This window comes from Oncorhynchus mykiss, chromosome 26 (assembly GCF_057628025.1).
Source record: "Oncorhynchus mykiss isolate SJ-2025 chromosome 26, ASM5762802v1, whole genome shotgun sequence".
Lineage (NCBI taxonomy): Eukaryota > Metazoa > Chordata > Actinopteri > Salmoniformes > Salmonidae > Oncorhynchus > Oncorhynchus mykiss.
Genome location: NC_143047.1, coordinates 36,230,632 through 36,243,771, shown reverse-complemented (window position 1 = coordinate 36,243,771; position 13,140 = coordinate 36,230,632). Strand labels below are relative to the sequence as shown.

At 43.2% G+C, this 13,140-nt stretch overlaps 2 protein-coding genes across 2 annotated transcripts in view; both read right to left on the bottom strand.

Annotated features, from left to right (window-relative positions):
* The window catches only part of LOC110506180 (leucine-rich repeat serine/threonine-protein kinase 1), a 151,566-nt gene extending 145,702 nt beyond the window's left edge, over positions 1 to 5,864 (bottom strand). The window contains exons 1-2 of the mRNA XM_090221653.1: positions 5,632 to 5,864; positions 3,382 to 3,593 (exon numbers count right to left, since the gene is read on the bottom strand). Coding sequence (XP_090077779.1) covers positions 3,382 to 3,475 — 94 coding nt within the window. The 5' untranslated portion in view covers positions 3,476 to 3,593; positions 5,632 to 5,864. The remainder of the gene's footprint in view (positions 1 to 3,381; positions 3,594 to 5,631) is intronic.
* A 3,874-nt stretch (positions 5,865 to 9,738) lies between these two features.
* The window catches only part of LOC110506179 (retinaldehyde dehydrogenase 3), a 37,170-nt gene continuing 33,768 nt past the window's right edge, over positions 9,739 to 13,140 (bottom strand). The window contains exons 12-13 of the mRNA XM_090222885.1: positions 11,503 to 11,577; positions 9,739 to 11,353 (exon numbers count right to left, since the gene is read on the bottom strand). Of these exons, the coding sequence (XP_090079011.1) occupies positions 11,284 to 11,353; positions 11,503 to 11,577 (145 nt within the window). The 3' untranslated portion in view covers positions 9,739 to 11,283. The remainder of the gene's footprint in view (positions 11,354 to 11,502; positions 11,578 to 13,140) is intronic.

Here is a 13,140-nt window from a genome sequence, read left to right as displayed (position 1 = left end):
TGCTGCTGCCACCACTTGACTGAACCCAGTGGTGTTGTTGTTTCAGACAGTGCTGCAGTGACTTCAGTAGTAACATAGGATACAGTAGTGCTGCTGTCACCACTTGACTGAACCCAGTGGTGTTGTTGTTTCAGACAGTGCTGCAGTGACTTCAGTAGTAACATAGGATACAGTAGTGCTGCTGCCACCACTTGACTGAACCCAGTGGTGTTGTTGTTTCAGACGGTGCTGCAGTGACTTCAGTAGTAACATAGGATACAGTAGTGCTGCTGCCACCACTTGACTGAACCCAGTGGTGTTGTTGTTTCAGACAGTGCTGCAGTGACTTCAGTAGTAACATAGGATACAGTAGTGCTTCTGCCACCACTTGACTGAACCCAGTGGTGTTGTTGTTTCAGACAGTGCTGCAGTGACTTCAGTAGTAACATAGGATACAGTAGTGATGCTGCCACCACTTGACTGAACCCAGTGGTGTTGTTGTTTCAGACAGTGCTGCAGTGACTTCAGTAGTAACATAGGATACAGTAGTGATGCTGCCACCACTTGACTGAACCCAGTGGTGTTGTTGTTTCAGACAGTGCTGCAGTGACTTCAGTAGTAACATAGGATACAGTAGTGCTGCTGCCACCACTTGACTGAACCCAGTGGTGTTGTTGTTTCAGACAGTGCTGCAGTGACTTCAGTAGTAACATAGGATACAGTAGTGCTGCTGCCACCACTTGACTGAACCCAGTGGTGTTGTTGTTTCAGACGGTGCTGCAGTGACTTCAGTAGTAACATAGGATACAGTAGTGCTGCTGCCACCACTTGACTGAACCCAGTGGTGTTGTTGTTTCAGACAGTGCTGCAGTGACTTCAGTAGTAACATAGGATACAGTAGTGCTGCTGCCACCACTTGACTGAACCCAGTGGTGTTGTTGTTTCAGACAGTGCTGCAGTGACTTCAGTAGTAACATAGGATACAGTAGTGCTGCTGCCACCACTTGACTGAACCCAGTGGTGTTGTTGTTTCAGACAGTGCTGCAGTGACTTCAGTAGTAACATAGGATACAGTAGTGCTGCTGCCACCACTTGACTGAACCCAGTGGTGTTGTTGTTTCAGACGGTGCTACAGTGACTTCAGTAGTAACATAGGATACAGTAGTGCTGCTACCACCACTTGACTGAACCCAGTGGTGTTGTTGTTTCAGACAGTGCTGCAGTGACTTCAGTAGTAACATAGGATACAGTAGTGCTGCTGCCACCACTTGACTGAACCCAGTGGTGTTGTTGTTTCAGACAGTGCTGCAGTGACTTCAGTAGTAACATAGGATACAGTAGTGCTGCTGCCACCACTTGACTGAACCCAGTGGTGTTGTTGTTTCAGACGGTGCTGCAGTGACTTCAGTAGTAACATAGGATACAGTAGTGCTGCTGCCACCACTTGACTGAACCCAGTGGTGTTGTTGTTTCAGACAGTGCTGCAGTGGCTTCAGTAGTAACATAGGATACAGTAGTGCTGCTGCCACCACTTGACTGAACCCAGTGGTGTTGTTGTTTCAGACAGTGCTGCAGTGACTTCAGTAGTAACATAGGATACAGTAGTGCTGCTGCCACCACTTGACTGAACCCAGTGGTGTTGTTGTTTCAGACAGTGCTGCAGTGACTTCAGTAGTAACATAGGATACAGTAGTGCTGCTGCCACCACTTGACTGAACCCAGTGGTGTTGTTGTTTCAGACAGTGCTGCAGTGACTTCAGTAGTAACATAGGATACAGTAGTGCTGCTGCCACCACTTGACTGAACCCAGTGGTGTTGTTGTTTCAGACAGTGCTGCAGTGACTTCAGTAGTAACATAGGATACAGTAGTGCTGCTGCCACCACTTGACTGAACCCAGTGGTGTTGTTGTTTCAGACGGTGCTGCAGTGACTTCAGTAGTAACATAGGATACAGTAGTGCTGCTGCCACCACTTGACTGAACCCAGTGGTGTTGTTGTTTCAGACGGTGCTGCAGTGACTTCAGTAGTAACATAGGATACAGTAGTGCTGCTGCCACCACTTGACTGAACCCAGTGGTGTTGTTGTTTCAGACAGTGCTGCAGTGACTTCAGTAGTAACATAGGATACAGTAGTGCTGCTGCCACCACTTGACTGAACCCAGTGGTGTTGTTGTTTCAGACAGTGCTGCAGTGACTTCAGTAGTAACATAGGATACAGTAGTGCTGCTGCCACCACTTGACTGAACCCAGTGGTGTTGTTGTTTCAGACAGTGCTGCAGTGACTTCAGTAGTAACATAGGATACAGTAGTGCTGCTGCCACCACTTGACTGAACCCAGTGGTGTTGTTGTTTCAGACGGTGCTACAGTGGCTTCAGTAGTAACATAGGATACAGTAGTGCTGCTGCCACCACTTGACTGAACCCAGTGGTGTTGTTGTTTCAGTTCTGTCTTCTATATTTAAGCAGCCGACACTCAGACACAGATGAGCCTCACCAATTCTGAATCCGCTGGTTCACAGTCAAAACGTCTCCGACTGCCACGGAACAGTAGCCTGATCCCAGATCTGTTTGTGCCGTCTTGACAACTCCTATGGTGATTGTTATGCCAATGGCACAAACAGATCTGGGAGCAGTCTAACAGAACACAGTATCTAAAGGGGATCAAATCAAATTGTATTTGTCCCATGCGCCGAATACAACCTTACAGTGAACTGCTTATTTACAAGCCCTTAATTAACCAACAATTAAATACCTAAAAATGGTTTGTTTTTTTTAAACAGTATGATAATGTTGGCTGATACTAGCTCCCAGTCCAACCAAGGTGCCTAGACAAACTACCTGAACTCTTGTCTCACATACCTTACTAAACTTGTGAGGACCAACAATTGATTCCCATTCAAAATCACATTTTCTCTAACCCTAAACATAACTCCTGAATAGCCTTTTTTACAAGTGAGGACCAGCGAAATGTCCTCACTTCTCTGAATTTTATTTGGTTTACTAGTATAGTAAAATGTGTATGTGCACACACACACACACACACACACACACAGATACAGTATCTCTATGTTTCACCAGTAGCCTGAGAGCCACACTGGTCATGTATTGAACAATGCTACATTGTCAGCGGAACTGCAACAAGACACAGTGACACAGGACTTTGGCAGAGGGTTGAACTGGAAACAGACACACAAAGAATGTTCCAGTACTAACCACAACCAGGGAAAACACATTAACCAGCCTATGGCTCATTATCAAGCCGTCTTTCCTTGATTCCTTGCATTCTTTCTACTCATATCCTTCTCTAAAGGTCTGATGGGACCTTGGACATTCTCATCCAATGTAAGGAATAAGGAAAAGACTCTGAGATAAGTACAATACAGTAAAAGTGAATTCTCTCACCATCTTGTTCAAGATCGTGTTTCTCTTGTTCCTCCATGTTGTTGCTCTGTATGTCTCCAGTGGCCTTGGAGAGGCCGACTGACCAGTAGGACATGCCTCCTCCTCAACAGCAGGGCAGGACTGAACTAGCACCAGCACAGGGTGGTGGTGGTCAGTGGGACTGGTCCCAGTCTGAGTCACTGGTGTGGTGGAAGACACTGGTCAGAGATGGGCTGTGGTAGGAGGGAGGACAGAGGAAGAGGCCATTAGTCAGATCCCTGCGAAACACAGCCAGTCATGCAGACAGCCAGACATAGGTTTGATCTAGAGAAAGTGAAAGCAGTCACACACTCACATTGCATAACAACAAGTTAATGGATACACAAATTGCCACCCAACATTTACAACTATAGTTGTCGAGATGCCTTAATTAGAATAATGTACTTGTGTCTAGTACGAGAAGCTTTATACTACAACTTTTATGACTTCTCGTGTTATTGTTTCAGACCCATATACAATAAACAGCTATGTGAAGTGATCGTGCTACTTTGAATGGGTTGTTTGTTGACATCCTTGTACTTTACAAAGCTCTTGGAACAGATTCCTGTTGGAACGTTCCACAAATTATACCCACCCCGTTCCACAAATTATACCCACCCAGTTCCACAAATTATACCCACCCAGTTCCACAAATTATACCCACCCAGTTCCACAAATTATACCCACCCCGTTCCGCAAATTATACCCACCCCGTTCCGCAAATTATACCCACCCCGTTCCACAAATTATACCCACCCCGTTCCGCAAATTATACCCACCCCGTTCCACAAATTATACCCACCCAGTTCCGCAAATTATACCCACCCCGTTCCACAAATTATACCCACCCTGTTCCACAAATTATACCCACCCCGTTCCACAAATTATACCCACCCTGTTCCACAAATTATACCCACCCAGTTCCACAAATTATACCCACCCAGACACAGTTGCCTAATTTAGTGAATTTGTATTTTTAAATTATCTCTGTGTAAAACGCACACTAGTCTACAGCCAGAACTATAAAAATAGAGACGTTACTATTTCTTACGGCCTTGAACACACACTAGTCTACAGCCAGAACTATAAAAACAGAGACGTTACTATTTCTGACCGCCTTGAACACACACTAGTCTACAGCCAGAACTATAAAAATAGAGACGTTACTATTTCTTACGGCCTTGAACACACACTAGTCTACAGCCAGAACTATAAAAACAGAGACGTTACTATTTCTTACGGCCTTGAACACACACTAGTCTACAGCCAGAACTATAAAAACAGAGACGTTACTATTTCTGACCGCCTTGAAAACACACTAGTCTACAGCCAGAACTATAAAAACAGAGACGTTACTATTTCTGGCGGCCTTGAACACACACTAGTCTACAGCCAGAACTATAAAAACAGAGACGTTACTATTTCTGGCGGCCTTGAACACACACTAGTCTACAGCCAGAACTATAAAAACAGAGACGTTACTATTTCTGGTGGCCTTGAACACACACTAGTCTACAGCCAGAACTATAAAAACAGAGACGTTACTATTTCTTACGGCCTTGAACACACACTAGTCTACAGCCAGAACTATAAAAACAGAGACGTTACTATTTCTTACGGCCTTGAACACACACTAGTCTACAGCCAGAACTATAAAAACAGAGACGTTACTATTTCTTACGGCCTTGAACACACACTAGTCTACAGCCAGAACTATAAAAACAGAGACGTTACTATTTCTGGCGGCCTTGAACACACACTAGTCTACAGCCAGAACTATAAAAATAGAGACGTTACTATTTCTGACTGCCTTGAACACACACTAGTCTACAGCCAGAACTATAAAAACAGAGACGTTACTATTTCTTACGGCCTTGAACACACACTAGTCTACAGCCAGAACTATAAAAACAGAGACGTTACTATTTCTTACGGCCTTGAACACACACTAGTCTACAGCCAGAACTATAAAAACAGAGACGTTACTATTTCTGACCGCCTTGAACACACACGACACTTCAGTTAATTCACTTTGGTTTACACATGCCACATCTTTAAAACCACACACTGTGTGCATGGTCTTGATTCTTTAACAAGTTGACTTTATTAGGCTTATAAACTCTGAAACGTGCCAAACGTGCGTCCAGTGACAGCAAGTAGACACATTTGTTTGCGAAACGTGCGCACTTGTTGCTCGTTAATGAGTGTGGTTGATAAGGAATATTTACTCACCGCATTGTCCGCAGTGTTCAAGCACTGTCGAATGGTACTGATTTTGCTCTTCTAAAGCATTGAACAGGCTAAACTTCGGTACATCCACAAGTGAAAGTTTAACCGAAGACAAAATAGCCGAAGGAACACACACAAGCACGGATTGCAAAGGAAAAACGTCAACTTCCTGATTTCATCAAACCAAACACTTCCAGCCTGTGATGCTGCCTACCACGCTGTCTGTCTCATAACCCGGAAATGGGAATAGCCTACTGTACAATGACTGTATGCTACTGTACTAGTTGCATTAGTTCTGCTAAACCTATGGTTGAAGCTCATTTACTGCATTTATACTTACTTTTTCAACTCTAAAATGCTATTTTGGAGAACAGCTAAAACTCATACAAATTACCCCAGGCATTAATTATCATTGCAATATTTGTTTTAAAGGAATGTGGAACTGCGTGTAGGCTACAATGTCAACCACTACTCAACCTTATCATGAATTGACTAATTTACTTGTGGAATCGCGCAAACAGTGAACATGAAATAGATGCATAATACACGCTATCAAGTCACAACCATCCCAACTTCAAATGCGGACATCAAGGTGAAAGGAACCACGGTATAAAACAGCTGACCACTATTACCAACTACGACAGATAAATCCTAGACAGGCATTGAAATCAAATGTATAATAGCCTACATCAGGCCTACAATCGACAAGGACGCATGAAGACAAACAAACTCGACCAAAGAATGACGAAAATCACGAAATACAAAAGGAAAATCTACACATGACTTTTTAAAGTGAGTTAAGTCCGTGCCCGTGATTCAGAACCGCAGAATGGACGACGTCTCCGTACAGGTAGGTTTAGTGGAGCTCCGTGGCATGGTGCTGAATGGACAGCGCCTCTGTCTATTAGCCAACTATACATACTGAACAAAAATATAAAAGCAACATGAAACAATTTACAAGATTTTACCGAGTTACAGTTCATATAAAGAAATCAGTCAATTGAAATACATTCACTTGGCCCTCAATTATGGATTTCACATGACTGGGAATACAGATATGCATCTGTTGGTCACAGATATCTTTAAAAATATAAGGGAGTGGATCAGAAAACCAATCAGTATCTGATGTGACCACTGTTTGCCTAATGCAGCGCAACACATTGAATAGGCTGTTGATTGTGGCCTATGGAATGTTGTCCCACTCCTCTACAATGGCTGAGCAAAGTTGCTGGATATTGGCTGGACCTGGAACATGCTGTCATACACTTTGATAGAGAGCATCCTAAACATGCTTAATGGGTGACATGTCTGGTGAGTATGCAGGCCATGGAAGAACTGGGACATTTTCAGGTTCCAGGAATTGTGTACAGATCCTTGCGACATGGGGCTGTGCATTATCATGCTGAAACATGAGGTGATGGCAGCGGATGAATGGCACGACAATGGGCCTCAGAATCTTGTCACGGAATCTCTGTTCAGTCAAGTTGCAATCAATAAAATGTAATTGTGTTTGTTGTCCCGTATCTTATTCCTGCCCATACCATAACCCCACCGCCACCATGGGGCACTCTGTTCACAACGTTGACATCAGCAAACTGCTCGCACACACAAAGCCATACACGTGGTCTGTGGTTGTGAGGCCAGTTGGATGTATTGCAAAAATCTCTAAAATGATGTTGAAGGCGGCTTATGGTAGAGAAATTAACATTAAATTATCTGGCAACAGCTCTGGTGGACAATGTTGCAGTCAGCATGCGAATTGCACACTCCCTCCAAACTTGAGACATTTGTGGCATTGTGTTGTGTGACAAAACTGCACATTTTAGAGTGGCCTTTTATTGTCCCCAGCACAAGGTGCAGCTGTGTAATGATCATGCGGTTGAATCATATTCTTGATATGCCAGTCCTGTCAGGATGGCTTATCTTGGCAAAGGGGAAATGCTCACTAACAGCAATGTAAACAAATTGTGCACCAAATTTGAGAGAAATAAGCTTTTTGTGCATATGGAACATTTCTGGGATATTTTATTTCAGCTCATGAAACACTGAACCAACACATTACATGTTTCTGTTCATTGTAATTAGTTAGTTGTTGGCAGTTAGACTTTTTTTGAGGCACAGTTAGGCAGCCTGCAATGCTTATGAAAGTCATCATGCAGATCTTTAGAAATGGTAGGATCAATTGTAAATTGGCACTCCACGTGAAAAAGTTTGCCAATCTCCTGCTATAGGCTATATGAAGCCACCCTTGTGGACCGGTGCACACAGTGAACTATGACAGTGTCAGTGTCTCCTGTGCTTCCCGCCGGCATTAGCTCATGCGCTTCCCGCTAATTTTAGCATTTGCCTGTCTGCATTATTCACCAGGGAAGGAAACATTCTGCGAATATTGAAGCATTGTATCACCAAGGTGGCTCGGAGAACATTTAAACATTGTATCAACGAACGAGGCTGCTCGGAGAATATTGAAACATTTTGTTTAAACAAGACGGCACCGAGAATATTGATTGCAACATAGCAGCCTACAAAAGGGGCGGCTCTCACATTTCCCCCTCTGCCAGCTTGTCTCTCTCTGTCTGATATTATTGCAGTAGTGGCACTGTCTGTGTAATTAGTAAAGAAACAGTCCTACATCTACACTATAGCTAAATAACTTACCAATATTTAATGACGTTTTGACAGAAAGATTGATCTGTTGAAATATTGAGGAAGATGGACAAGCAAGACTGATGGAGAGAGAAAAGTGTAAATGTATTCTACCAGATACAGGTATGCTACAGATGGGGATTAGAGATGCAGGCAGAGCATGATGATCAAATAGGTCTATAGTAAGAAAAGACAACCATTGTTATTGTATTTGAAGCCAAAAAACGTGTATTTTGGGGAAATGCTCTGTGTTTATTTTCATACCAATACATGAAATCAAAATTGCTCTAGCCTACTGGGTAAATGAATGAACATATCAATTAGACCTACAGCTATCACAGCCTTTATTGTTCTAGCAATAAAATAACTTTTGGTTTCAAATGGTCATCAAAAAGTCTATCGGATTACAACAAAGTTTACAAGGCCGAGTTCAAAGTGCTGACATCAAATGAATCAGCTCACTGCCTTAACGACTGACTGGCAAAGCATGAATCAGCTCACTGCCTTAACGACTGACTGGCAAAGCATGAATCAGCTCACTGCCTTAACGACTGACTGGCAAAGCATGAATCAGCTCACTGCCTTAACGGCTGACTGGCAAAGCATGAATCAGCTCACTGCCTTAACGACTGACTGGCAAAGCATGAATCAGCTCACTGCCTTAACGACTGACTGGCAAAGCATGAATCAGCTCACCGCCTTAACGACTGACTGGCAAAGCATGAATCAGCTCACTGCCTTAACGACTGACTGGCAAAGCATGAATCAGCTCACTGCCTTAACGGCTGATTGGCAACGCAAACTGGTGCGGTCTCTACTTTCTGAAAGTGACACAGAAGGACTGACTGGCAAAGCAAACTGCCACTCTGGTCAATCCGATGTCTGCATTGGCCGTGCAGCATTTAAGGTGATATGGCCTCTGCAAAAGTCAGGGCATTCATAATGCGGAGCAAATCAAATCAAAATTTGTCACATGCGCCGAATACAACAAGTCTACTGCTTACTTACAAGCCCTTAACCAACAGTGCAGTGGTCCTAAAGCCAGCCAATCCATACTAGTGTCATGCAAAACCTGTGTGTGTGTGTGTGTGTGTGTGTGTGTGTGTGTGTGTGTGTGTGTGTGAGAGAGTGAGGTCAAACTAGTTGAAAGCATTTCTGCTATTTGATAACTTTGTCTAGGAAAATGTTTCACTCTGTATTTTCTGTTTTCTTGGTGATAATTCTGAACTGTCAATAAATGTGGTATATTTAGCCTTGGACTGTAATGGAATTTGATACAGCAGCACTCAATGACTTCTGAAAGGAAATTAGAATGGATAGACAGACAGAATCCTTCATTTAAATAAAAAAATACTTTCCCTTTTTAACTAGCAGTTGCTGGTAACCATATTCCAAGAAACTGCTTTTCTCCAAGAGGTGTTACAATTTTATCTGTATGACATGAAAATCCAAACGAATCACAAACACATTCCATTTCCTTTTATTTAAAATGTGTATTTAAATATCCATATAAAAAGTGAGAGTCTTGCAAATGAAACAAACAGAATGACTTGTTTCCTTGTGGTTTGTTATACATTGTAACATCTCACATATGGTGCATATTGTGACAAGGAATGGTTTACCTCCCATTGGAGACATTACTGGAGTCCAAATGACTTGTATTTTCAACATAATGGCAGTTTTCAGTAGCATTGTTATACCATTAAAAACACCAATAGGACACAAGCCCCAGGTTTTACTTTATGGAATTAGGCTCCGGTTTCCCAGACACAGATTAACCCGAGTGCTTGGATTAAACACAAATCTCAAATGAGAATCTCCATTGAAATGTTGTTTTAGTTTGGGAAACCAGCCCCATATGTATTGCAAAGAAATACATTACATCAAACCATTTGCAAAACTTCCTACATTTAGTTCAATAAAACCACAAAGCATACAAAAATCATCAGGGGTATCGTCACCCAAGACATAACAATATGTTAATAACAGTACTCAGGAGTCAAGACTAGTGCTGCAAAATTCTGTTCACTTTCAGACAATTCCCAGGTTTTCCATCAATCCCTGAATCTGACCAGTATTTCTGTGAAACCTGGGAATTGTAGTAAAGTTAGCAGAACGTTGCCACGCTGGTCAAGACCTTATAGATGAGCAACTCTGAAAGATATTGTACACAGATCCAAATGCAATGCAATGTAAAGTGTTTAAAAGTGTTAAAATGCCAGTTAAGGTTTGCTAGTACAGTACTAGACCTATATATTGTTATTGTAGTGGATTAAAAACATGTCTTTCTTCTGGGCATTAGAAAGTTAAAAATAGAGGTAAACATTACCTTGTTTGGAACGGGAATTAAAATTCATTCCACCATTTGAAAAGGGAGAAAATGCTCCTCAAAATGAGAGAAGAACATTCATATCAGAAAACCCCAAATTAAGAAACACATTTTTTTATTTGTTATTATTAGTGAAGCTCTGAAGTGCTGTGGTATTGTAAAGGGCTGGGGTGTATTCACTAGTGTAAAGTGTTGCGAACCGTAGCAATTTCTATTGGACAAATTCAGGTAGGTCCCTCCCATTTCGTCCCATTTGCTTCCAATTGGTTCCTATGAATACATCCCTGGAGCAATAGAGCTGTGGGAGGGTCTGAAACGCTAATAGGGTTTTGCTGCGTCCCAATTCACTTCCAGATTGGCCACCTCTACCTTGTTTCCTTTAATTTGCCAAGGAAAGAAAGCCACTTCAAGCCACTCCAGTGTCCCAACACCCTTCGATGGCGTCCTTTCCTTGGCTTTTTCACCTTATGACTTTGAGTGATAGGTGAAATAGGCGTTGAATAGGATTTGAGCACAGCACACGCACAAATCAAACTCTTTATGACCAAAGGTGATAAATGAAAGGAGACAAGAAGATGATGAAAGGGAGTGGCTTCAGAGTGTTGGGACACAGCCTGAGTTGATGACAGAGTAGTGCTGGGCTGGGCTCTAGTAGTGGTTTGTGGTCTCTCCTGTGTCCCTCACAGTGCCTCAGTCAGTTTGATGGTCACAGCTTTCACCTCAGAGTACTCTGCCAATGCATACTCACCCCTGAGGAATCAAAATACAAAGGTTAATAAATACTAAATCATTTGTATTGTTCTAATCATTCACATTGTGTTAAAAATGTGCAAAATGTGTGGGTAAACAAACTAGTAAACCCAAACCATCACACATAGTGTTGAAGAGAAGTGACTTACAGCTCTCGTCCATTGCCTGACATTTTGTATCCTCCGAATGGTGCCTGGGCATGGAGGGCGTTATAGCAGTTTACCCTGAGAGAGAGAGAGAGACAGAAAGTGAGAGAGAGTGAGAGAGCATAACGGACCTATTTTTCTATCCCCGGATTCCTTCCGCAAACTCTGAACCTTTTCATCTGGATCTTCGCAACAAGCTAATCGCAATCACGGGTGACTACTCCTGGCTAGCGTTTCCATCCCGGAGCAAGCACAAATTAGCCTGAAGCTAGCCCGGCTAGGGCTCCTGGGCTACCACCGAAGCCCACTCCTGGGCTACAATATCCGGACCCCTTCTACTGCCGGTACGGGAGTAGAAGCCCAACCACTCACTGGACCCATATGTTCACTTGGCTATGTATGCCTCTCTCTAATATCAATATGCCTCGTCCATTACTGTCCTGGTTAGTGATTACTGTCTTATTTCACTGTAGAGCCTCTAGCCCTGCTCAATATGCCTTAACCAACCATGTTGTTCCACCTCCTACATATGCGATGACATCACCTGGTTTTTAACATCTCTAGAGTCTATATCTCTCTCATCATTACTCAATGCCTAGGTTTACCTCCAATGTACTCACATCCTACCTTACCTTTGTATGTACACTATGCCTTGAATCTATGCTATCTTGCCCAGAAACCTGCTCCTTTTACTCTCTGTTCCGAACATGCTAGACAGTCAGTTCGTATAGCCTTCAGCTGTACCCTTATCCTACTTCTCCTCTGTTCCTCTGGTGATGGAGAGGTTAATCCAGGTCCTGCAGTGCCTAGCTCCACTCCCACTCCCCAGGTGCTCTCATTTCTTGACTTCTGTAACCGTAAAAGCCTTGGTTTCATGCATGTTACCATTAGAAGCCTACCCCCTAAGTTTGTTTTACTCACTGCTTTAGCACACTCTGCCAACCCGGGTGTCTTAGCCATGTTTGAATCCTGGCTTAGGAAAACTACCAAAAACCCTGAAATCTCCATTCCTAACTATAACATTTTCCGCCAAGATAGAACTGCCAAAGGGGGTGGTGTTGCAATCTACTGCAAAGATAGCCTGCAGAGTTCTGTCTTACTATCCAGGTCTGTACCCAAACAATTCGAGCTTCTACTTCTAAAAACTCACCTTTCCAGAAACAAGTCTCTCACCGTTGCCGCTTGCTATAGACCACCCTCTGCCTCCAGCTGTGCCCTTGACACCATATGTGAATTGATTGCCCCCCCCCCCCATCTATCTTCTGAACTCGTGCTACTAGGTGACCTAAACTGGGACATGCTTAACACCCCGGCCATCCTACAATCTAAGCTTGTTGCCCTCAATCTTACACAAATTATAAATGAACCTACCAGGTACAACCCCAAATCCGTAAACACCGGCACCCTAATAGATATCATCCTAACTAACTCGCCCTCCAAATACACCTCTGCTGTTTTCAATCAAGATCTCAGCGATCACTGCCTCATTGCCTGCATCCGTAATGGGTCTGCGATCAAACAACCACCCCTCATCACTGTCAAACGCTCCCTAAAACACTCCTGCGAGCAGGCCTTGCTAATCGACCTGGCCGGGGTATCCTGGAATGACATTGAACTCATCCCATCAGTAGAGGATGTCTG